The 8,621-nt window shown below is 58.4% G+C and overlaps 2 protein-coding genes across 2 annotated transcripts; both read right to left on the reverse strand.

Moving 5' to 3' along the window:
* On the reverse strand, positions 1 to 5,960 carry LOC308062390 (granzyme E-like). The gene is made up of 5 exons (XM_080383829.1): positions 3,018 to 5,960; positions 2,756 to 2,903; positions 1,265 to 1,406; positions 907 to 1,143; positions 1 to 384 (listed from the first exon to the last, which is right to left on the reverse strand). Exons 1-5 carry the CDS (start codon positions 3,202 to 3,204, stop codon positions 247 to 249), a joined length of 852 nt encoding a protein of 283 aa, XP_080239955.1. The 5' UTR covers positions 3,205 to 5,960; the 3' UTR covers positions 1 to 246.
* Positions 5,961 to 6,085: 125 nt separating this feature from the next.
* LOC308062392 (mast cell protease 1A-like) lies at positions 6,086 to 8,189 on the reverse strand. The gene is made up of 5 exons (XM_080383832.1): positions 8,053 to 8,189; positions 7,818 to 7,962; positions 7,512 to 7,647; positions 6,935 to 7,186; positions 6,086 to 6,564 (listed from the first exon to the last, which is right to left on the reverse strand). Exons 1-5 carry the CDS (start codon positions 8,135 to 8,137, stop codon positions 6,430 to 6,432), a joined length of 753 nt encoding a protein of 250 aa, XP_080239958.1. The 5' UTR covers positions 8,138 to 8,189; the 3' UTR covers positions 6,086 to 6,429.
* Positions 8,190 to 8,621: the final 432 nt, after the last annotated feature.

The following is an 8,621-nucleotide window of genomic DNA, read 5'->3' on the forward strand; positions in this document are numbered from 1 at the left end:
CACACGGTGCGAACGGCACGCACGGTGCAAACGGCACTCCGCGGCTGGCCTAGGGAGCAAATGCAATCAAGATGCGACCTCTGCGCCGAGCCCCCCGCTGCTGTTTGGCTTTGCCACAGAGAAGTCCTTGCCATGTCCGTGAGCATCAGTGGAAGATGTTTCCCAGGAAGAAAGGAAGAAAAAGCAAGTGGGCAGGGGGCCCTGAAGCATGAGCTTTGCAGGGCAGCAGCTGCGGGGAGGGGAGGGTCACGCTGACTTCATGACGCTGTTGACCCAGGGAAGGAAAGGAGCGATGTGCGTGTAGAAACCCGGCCAATTGTCATGCCTATAGGAGAAGATGCCGTAGGCTTTGTTGTTGCAGACGAGTGGATCCCCAGCATCGCCCTGTAAAATGGAGGAGGAGAATGGGTCAGTGCTGGCTTCTCTGGTGTCCCCAGGAAAAAGGTGCATTTGCAAAGAGCAGGGAGGCTGCAAAAATCAGCCCGGGGGCTGCCCTGGGAGAAGTTTGGCCTCGCAATGGATGGGGATGGCTCTGGCTCCAAAATGGGCAGTTTTGCCTGGGATAGCACGAGGTCCAGCACAACTACATCGGGAAAAATGCTGAAGCTGAAGGTACCGCTTCATTTCTGCCCTTCTGCTGGCTGCAGGGCACTGCAAAGTGCACCCAGACCAGCTACCAGATTTAGGGCAACCCCCTCTGGCCAAGCTGTTCAAGCAAGAGGGAGGGATGCTGGTGAGGAAGTGTGGACTGGGGGTGGGGTGGGCGGGAAGAGAGGAGAGTGAGGGGACAACAAGAAGCAATTTTAGACCCTTTTCAGCAAAGTTTTTTAGCCCAGATCAGGTTTGTGCCCAGCACCTGTCTGCAACCTCCCCCACTGCCTTCTAATCCCAAAGTCGGAGACTGACCTTCTCAGGTGCCCCAGCAGATCCACTGCTGTGGCCACAAATCAAGTTTTCAGCAAGCCCAGGGTAGCGGTTGAGGCAGTCCCTTTGTTTGATGATGGTGACAGTGGCTTCGCGTAACGTGGCAGCGGGTGTTTTGTAGCCCCAGCCGGCTATGCTGCACGCAGTCCCACCGCGGACTCTGGATTTTTCCAAGGGAATGGTCCTGACGTAGCTGTTGCTGGTGGCATTACCTTTCAGCTGGGCAAGGGGACAGAAAACACAAAAAGTGATGCTTGGTCTGTAAATGCTCCGTGACGAAGGATGTCCCCTCCCGCTCCAGGGCTGCAGCCCAGCAGGACCACGCAGATGCTCTGGTTACCTTCAGGAGGAGGATGTCGTTTCCTTTCTTCGGGCTCATGAAGTTGGGGTGACAGTGATACTCTTGGACTTCGAATGTTTGCCAGCTTTCTTCTCGCTTCTGGATGGTGTGGGCTCCAAGGATGACAGTCAGGGGTTTGTGTCTGGTAAAACGAAGCACAGCGAGTGTCATCAGCTTTCTCCTGTCTTCTCTGGGGCACATCTCCCGGAGGCACGGCTGGGATTTAAAGAGGAACGGTGGGAGCAAGGAGCTCCACCGGTGAATCTACCCAGCAGAGCAAATTCCCATCTGGCAGACCAGAGTGCTGCAAGGGTTACGTTACCTCTGGATCTCAAGCCCAGCAGATTCAGGCTGCTGCTGCTGCTGCTGCTGCTGTGTACCACGGTATGTGGACTGGTCTGGGCTTCACAGACACATGGAGACCCATGGCACCAGGGAGGGGGTCCTACAACAAGACCCTGCTCCAGGCCAATGTACCTTTACTGGCCTCTGCATCGTCTGCAGAAGGGGCTGCCTTAGGGAAACTGGGAGGGACCCTGGCTGCGGGTGGGAGTCCCTCTCCATCTAGCAGGTGGGACCTGGGCATCCAGGCTCCTGGGTGCTGCTGACCCTCCTTTCTGCTGCTCCGGTGTGGGGCTGGCCCTTAGCCGGGGTTACTGGCACCAGGGCAGAGCCACCAGCCCCAAGGAGTGGAGTAGCTACACCCAGTCGTATGTATCTAAAACGCCCTCTTGCCTGTCCATGCCCCAGTTTCTCCAGCTGCAGGGGTGGAAGAGACCTGGGCAAGAAGAGATCATCAATTCTGATAACAGTCTTAGAGGTCTTTAGTGGTGGCAGAAAGGGCAAAAACTGACACCAGCGGTCCCTGCTATGCCAGCAGGTCAGCGACAGCAAGGGAAGAAGCCGGTCTGATTTCTTGCTGTTGACATCCAGGAAGAATAAAATGAGGCATGGAGGGGGAATAAAAAAATAAAGAGAAGTATCTGAACATGGGCTGGGGGGGAGAGATGGCTCACGGGAGCCATCAGACACAGCCTGGCTCCTCCAGTGCTGTCCCCACAGCCCTGCCCTGTCCCAGCCTGCGCTCCCTGCTAGGGAAAGACTTTGGCCACAGCCATGAAGGAGTTGACTCAAACCTGTCAGTCCTCCCATCTAGGAGATGTCACCTGGATCCTCCCATCTAGGAGATGTTACCGGGATCCTCATCCCATCTAGGAGATGTTACCCGGATCCTCGCATCTAGGAGGTGTCACCTGGATCCTCCTCCAATCTAGGAGATGTTACCCGGATCCTCGCATCTAGGAGGTGTCACCTGGATCCTCCTCCCATCTAGGAGATGTTACCCGGATCCTCACATCTAGGAGATGTTACCCGGATCCTCCCATCTAGGAGATGTTACCTGGATCCTCCCATCTAGGAGATGTCACCTCGATCACAGCAGTGTGACAATCTTGTTGCGTCAGGTGCTGTACAAACATAGCAAAAACTTACTCGAAGCACTGAGCCGCTGTCATCACCCAGTTTGGGGCCACTAGGAAGCCTCCACAGAAACGGTTGTTGGTTCCTTGCAGATAGGCCATGTAGGGGGTGGAGCGAGCCTTGGCTTCACCTCCTCCCTCCATTCGATTCCAGGAATTACCTGCAATGGATGGGATTGAGGATGAGGGGATCAGAGGACACGGGGCACAGGACGTGCTGGCTGGGATTTCTTCCTTCCCCAGCCCTATCTGCGCCTCCCGGCCGCTCGACTTACTGGTTTTAGCTGGGGGACACGCCATCAGCAGGAGGGAGAGCAGGAGTTTCTGCTGGTGCTTCATCATCGTGTTCTCTGCCTCAGTGGATCCCTTAGAGGTGAGGCTGCAGCTGGGGTCTCTTCCTGCTCCCAGCAAGGTTTTATAGCCCGAGACTGAACTCCAGGAAACCGCAGCAGCCAGACTCATCTGATTAATCTATTTGCAAATTGCACGCCTCAGCGATCTGAGAGGGGAATTCAGTCAGCCTGAGCCTCCAGCATCAACCCACCTTCAGTTTGGGCCTGATCTGGGGTATCTGATGTCATTCGAGACCCAGAGGCAATTTTAACCCCTCGCCTTCCAGCCGGGAGCTGCAGGGAGTGAAGTGACCCACCTTCACCGCTCTGCCCTCGGAGCTCGGATTTGTTGTACACTTGCAGGCTCTCTCGCTTTTTATCCCCAGCCTTGCAAGACCCCCCTTTCTCACTCAATATACACGTTCCCAAGACCATGTGGTGGCAGCTGAGGACCTTCCTCTCCTCCTCAGGAGGGGTGGTGCTGGCTAATAGAGCAAAATCGGTGTGATTTATCACGTCACACCGGTCACGGCTGTGAGAGGGCAAGAAGGTGGCAGGGCAGCTAAGCCTGCGGCCACAGGGTCTCTGTTCTGCACCAGCTGCTGCCTCGGGGCTCTGCTTTGTACAGCAAACTGTATTTTAAATGTTTCTTTCCAGATGTCATCGCTCGCTGGCAAATTGTGGAGTTCGCTGTTCCCTCACCAGCTGGTGTGAGGGGGGACAGGAGGATGCTCCCCTGGCCCTGGGCTGGGGGCTCGTGTTCCCTCTGGTGTGTTGAGGGTGGATGGACACGGGGATGCAAGCGTGGGTCCCTGCCCCTCCACTGGCGAGAGCTAACCCGATGAGACATCTCCCTGCGGCTGGTCTTGTTCCTCCGGGACGGGTCCCATCCCAGCGTGTCCCAGCCAGCCGCCCCCCTGGCCAGCAGGGATTTTTCTGCAGCGGGCGGCTGGCGGGGATCTGTCTTCCTTGGACCAAGCCCTGTGGCAGCTGCACCTCCTTCTCCTCCAGCCCACGGTGAGAGGGACTGCGCTGGAGGAAAGGCTGGTGGCAAACCAGTGAACCCGCTCCCCCCACCCCCAGGATGTCCCCTTGGCCCCCCCAGTGGCACCAGTGCACAGGCTCCAGCAAAAGGTGGGAGACGGGCAGGTCCGCGCGCTCGGCCCAGCAGCGGTTCCTTCCTTTGGCTGCGATGAAATGGGGTCGACGCGTCCTCGCTGCCCCCACCGACTGCCCGTAAACCTGCTTTCCTGCCTGCCCCCAGTTTCGCTGGGCAAACCCCATGATGAAGCGAGAAGCTGCCATTCTCGTGCAAAGCCTGCAGCAGCTGGAGCTTCAAGGAAAACCCTGACGTGACAAAGATTTGTGCGACGCCGATAAGCAGCTGCAGCCTTCCCGCTTGCAGATCTCCTCGCTGATAGCAGCTGTGAGCAGAAGCCCAAACCATGGAGCCTTCTCGGTTTCCCCAGGGTGGTGTGGGGGGTGTAGGCAAAAGTGGCAGAGTTTCCTATTCCTTCTTCATCCCGAGGAAGAACACGGAGTGAGGGCAGACACCCAGGGCCAGACTGGAGGCTGCCTCCTCCCTCTGATGGTGGTGGGAACCTTGGTAAGACCATGAGAACACGGAGAACATCCCTTTCCCTTAAATCGCCCATGGTTTCTGAATGTTTAAAATTCCCCCCTGGGTTTCCCCCGTTACAAAGCTTTCTGGTTTCTTGAACTTGCACAGTTGTCTGCCAGCCTGCCCCAGGGAGTTCTGCAGCTCGGTTATTTACTGATGCACCATCTCTTCCCCTTGTCATTGCCTCCAGGAAGGTGCCTAGTGGCTCTCCTGTCTGTATACCATCAGAAACGAGCTGGAACAAGGGAGACCAGGGCTCAGAGTGTTAGGCAAGTCGCTTTACACCCAGTGTAGGTTGTGGAAGGAGGGGCTGGTGCAATTTACTCAGAGTCTAGTGCAGGGGCTGTCTGAAAACGGTGCTAGAGCATCCTTCGTGAGGAGGAGAAGCTCACCTCTGAGCATCACCCGGCTGCGGGAAGCATCACAAGCTCTTTTGGTTTTGTGCTACTGCCAGAACAGTGTGCTGGTGATGCACCACTGGGGCTGGGCTTGCCTTCCGGAGAGGGACAGGGACGTGCCACCAAGCTCCAAGGCAGAGAGCCCCCAGCTACAGCTCGCCCTTGCCTCCTCCAGGGGAAGAGTTGGGCTCTCCCGCGGTGGCTGGCATGGGAGGAAAGGAGGAGGTGGCATGGGGCCAGGCGCATTTGGGACCCCAGGTCCCTTGTCAAGCCTTTCAGTACAGCCCTTTCAGAGACGGCACCAACGTCTCTACCCAGGACACCACGTGGCTGTTCGGGAGATGGAGGATTGTAGCTGCTGGGGGATGGCAGAGGCAAAGACACAGAGCACCGGTGTGGAACAGCTTTGAGTATGTCTCCTCTCTGGGATCCCAAAGCCCTGCCCCTGGCATCTCAGCTGCCACCCAACCTGTGCCCAAGAGGGGACAGAAACAGCACAGTCCACCAAAAGTCCAGCTCCCTTCACCCGCTGGAGACTCTTACAGCTGGAAAGATTAGCCTTGGTTCCCCCCGTGACCCAGCCTGTTGTCTTGGCTGCCAGATGTCCTAGGGTGCAACATCACCCAGGCACGAGGTCCCTGCAGAGGGGACAGTCACTGCTTTGCAGGGGATGGCAGCTTTTGACCCTGGTACCTGCTGACACACGCATCCCAGCTGACAGCTGCTCCCAGGCGGATGGTGACATCGCTGAATGCCGTGTGTGAGCGTCACTTTTCCCAGCCCGTTTCTACCTGGGCTGTTTCTCTCCCTGCCGCACACTCACCCCCCCTGACCCCCCCAAGGGTGACTGTAGCTCTTGTCTTCCAAGTCTGCCAGCAACGCAGTGGCCGCAGAGCTACGACCGTGTCCCAACAGGCTGGGCACCCACTTCCACCAGCCCGACCCTCCCTCCCTTCTCCCCGGGGCAAGGCAGGAGGAAGGAGACAAGCTGGGAAATGCAGCTCTGGGTTTACTGTGGGTGGGGGAACGTGCAGCGAGGTTCAAGGAGGGACAGGGCTGTTTCTGAAGGCAGCAGGGTCTGTTGTAGCACAGGCTCTTTCTGGGGCCGGCTGGGATGATCTCTGCTTCTGCCAGAGAGGTTGGACATGGCCCTGACCTGCTGCCTGCAGCGGGCAGGGAATGGGACAGCCGGCAGCCTTGGAACGGAAAGAACGGGACCCCTGCACCCCCGATCGGGACCCTCGGGTTCCCAAGGAGAGAGGAGGGGGTCAAGCCTTCAGTAGGGGCAGGAAGGAAACCAGCGCAGTCTCCAGTGCTGGAGCGAGTGCTGCTGCTGCTACTTCTTCAGGGTTTTTCTGATCCAGGGCAGGTAGTTGGAGATGCGGGCGTAGACCCCGGGCGGGCTGTCGTACCCGAAGGAAACGATGCCTTGTGCCACGTTCTTGCACACCAGGGCCCCCCCAGAATCTCCCTGAGGACAGGGGAGAGGTTGGGTTTAGAGTTTCCCTGCCTTGGGTTTCCCTGCGGAACAGGTTTCACCTTGGTCCCCCCCTGCCCAGGCACTGCCAGCAGGGCTGTGGTTCTGCCCCTGCCCCACGGCTCTGCCCCTGCCCCACGGCTCTGCCGCTGCCCCCTGCCCAGCTGGAGGAGCCATCCAGAGCAGGCGAGCTGGGGCTCTGCCCCCAGGACTGTGCATGGACCGTGGTGTCAGGGCATCCAGAAGAGCTAGCCCACATGGGAGCTACAAATCGAACACTTGTCACCTCTCCTGGGGACCAGCCGAGCCTGTGCCAGCGGCAGCCCCTGCCACCAGAGACCCCCAGGCTGCCAGCAGCCCGTACCTGGCTGGAATCGCTGAGCTGGTGGAAGCTGCCGGCACAGACCATGCCTCTGTTGAGATGTGGATAGAAGCGGATGCATTTCCTGCGGCTGTAGATGGAGACTTGGGTTTCAAAGAGCTTGTTGGTCACCTGGTCATCATCGATCAGCCCCCAGCCAGCTATGCTGCACTTGGTGCCTGTGGGGAGGTCGCTGCTGGTCTTGGGCAGTGGAATGGTCTTGACGTAGTCATTGAGAGTGGCCTTCGCTGTCAGCTGGGAGAAGGCAAGGGGTTTGGAGAAGGCTGGGAGTGGAGTAGCCAAAGGACACCGTGCGCAGAGGGAGGGGAGGTCTAGCAGGACATAACAGCACTGCAAGCTCTGGTGAGCTGATGTGAATGGGGCATGTGGCTCCAAGCTCTGCTCATGGTTCCCTCCCGAGTGCTTCCCGTTCCTGCCTGCCTCCGGCACTCCTGGGCAGAACCAGCTGACAGTTTGCAGAAGGAGCCAACAGCAAAAAGCCACCGTGCCCAGGACTTGCTAGACCCACAGCCCCACGCTACCCTCTGCCCCCCCACCCGCAGCTGCAGGACTGCCTTGCCTTGAGCAGCATGATGTCGTTAGACACGGTCTCAGGGTCATATTCTGGGTGCCGGTGGTATCTGAGAACTCCCCGGGTCTGCTGGGTCCTTTCGGGTTTGTGGATGTTGTGAGCCCCCAGGATGACCGTGGCATTTCTGGCCATGGCAACAGAGGGGAGAAGAGGGAAAAACAGGTTGGGTCTGACCCATGTCCCTCCCCAGCTGCTCAGCACAGGAGGAAGAACCTACTCCAAAACCGCTCCAGGGATGGACCTCGCAGGTTAGGGGAGGAAGAAGGGGATAAAGCCCCTGGGTGAGGTACTCACCCCTTGCAGTGCGCGGCCGTCATCACCCAGTCGGGGGCCACCAGGAAGCCTCCGCAGGCTGACATCCCTAGCTTCAGGTATGCCATGTAAGGGTGGGAGTGGGGCTGAGCCTCATGGCCCCCCACAATCCCACCCCGTAGAGCACCTAAAAGACACCCCACCGCAAGATGAGCCGCTGGCTGCTGAGGTCAGAGCCCACACCAGCCGCCTTGCTCACGGCATCCTCCCAGCTTACTGGTGCTGGCCCATGGGCAGGAAAGCAGGAGCAGCAGGGCCAGCAGTGCCAGCAGTGCCAGGGGTTGGGGCTGGGGCTGGCACATCTCTTCCCACAGCTGGACACTCCTTCCAAGACATGTAGGAGTCTGTCTCCTAGTGCCCAAGGGCTGGTTTTATACCCTGGGACCTGCTGTACCCAGCAGCCAGGAAACCATGTGTGATGGCCTGATTGTGCTAATCTGGGCCAGCGCAGCATCCCTGCAAATCTATCTGCATCTCTGCTGCCCAGGCCTGCTCACACGCCCCACGTGCCCTGAGGCTGTGATTGAGGAGTGATAGAGGGGGACAGAAGGGCCAGGGCAGAGGGACTGTGACGTGCCATGGTCCCAAAGCCTCAGGGCTGCTGCCCAGGAGAGGTGTCCTAGGGGATTTTTGAGATGTGATTCAGCACTTCTCCGGCAGTTTGGCTGCAGGAAAAATCACGTTCGCTGCTTCAAAGTGTGGTGTCTTCAAGCTCCAGCAATCAGGCTGTCTCATGCTGTACCTTCAGGAGCTCGTGCCGCTTGCTCCTGGGGGCGGTCGGGTCAC

Source organism: Falco punctatus, assembly GCF_963210335.1.
Source record: "Falco punctatus genome assembly, chromosome: 4".
Lineage (NCBI taxonomy): Eukaryota > Metazoa > Chordata > Aves > Falconiformes > Falconidae > Falco > Falco punctatus.

Coding starts and splice junctions, on each gene's coding strand:
- LOC308062392 (XM_080383832.1), bottom strand. CDS start 8,137: ATGTGCCAGCCCCAGCCCCAACCCCTGGCACTGCTGGCACTGCTGGCC. Junction 7,963..8,052: donor CTGCCCATGGGCCAGCACCA/GTAAGCTGGGAG, acceptor GGTGTCTTTTAG/GTGCTCTACGGGGTGGGATT. Junction 6,565..6,934: donor AGCTCAGCGATTCCAGCCAG/GTACGGGCTGCT, acceptor CCCTGTCCTCAG/GGAGATTCTGGGGGGGCCCT.
- LOC308062390 (XM_080383829.1), bottom strand. CDS start 3,204: ATGAGTCTGGCTGCTGCGGTTTCCTGGAGTTCAGTCTCGGGCTATAAA. Junction 1,144..1,264: donor ACGACATCCTCCTCCTGAAG/GTAACCAGAGCA, acceptor CCCCTTGCCCAG/CTGAAAGGTAATGCCACCAG. Junction 385..906: donor CTGCTGGGGCACCTGAGAAG/GTCAGTCTCCGA, acceptor TCCATTTTACAG/GGCGATGCTGGGGATCCACT.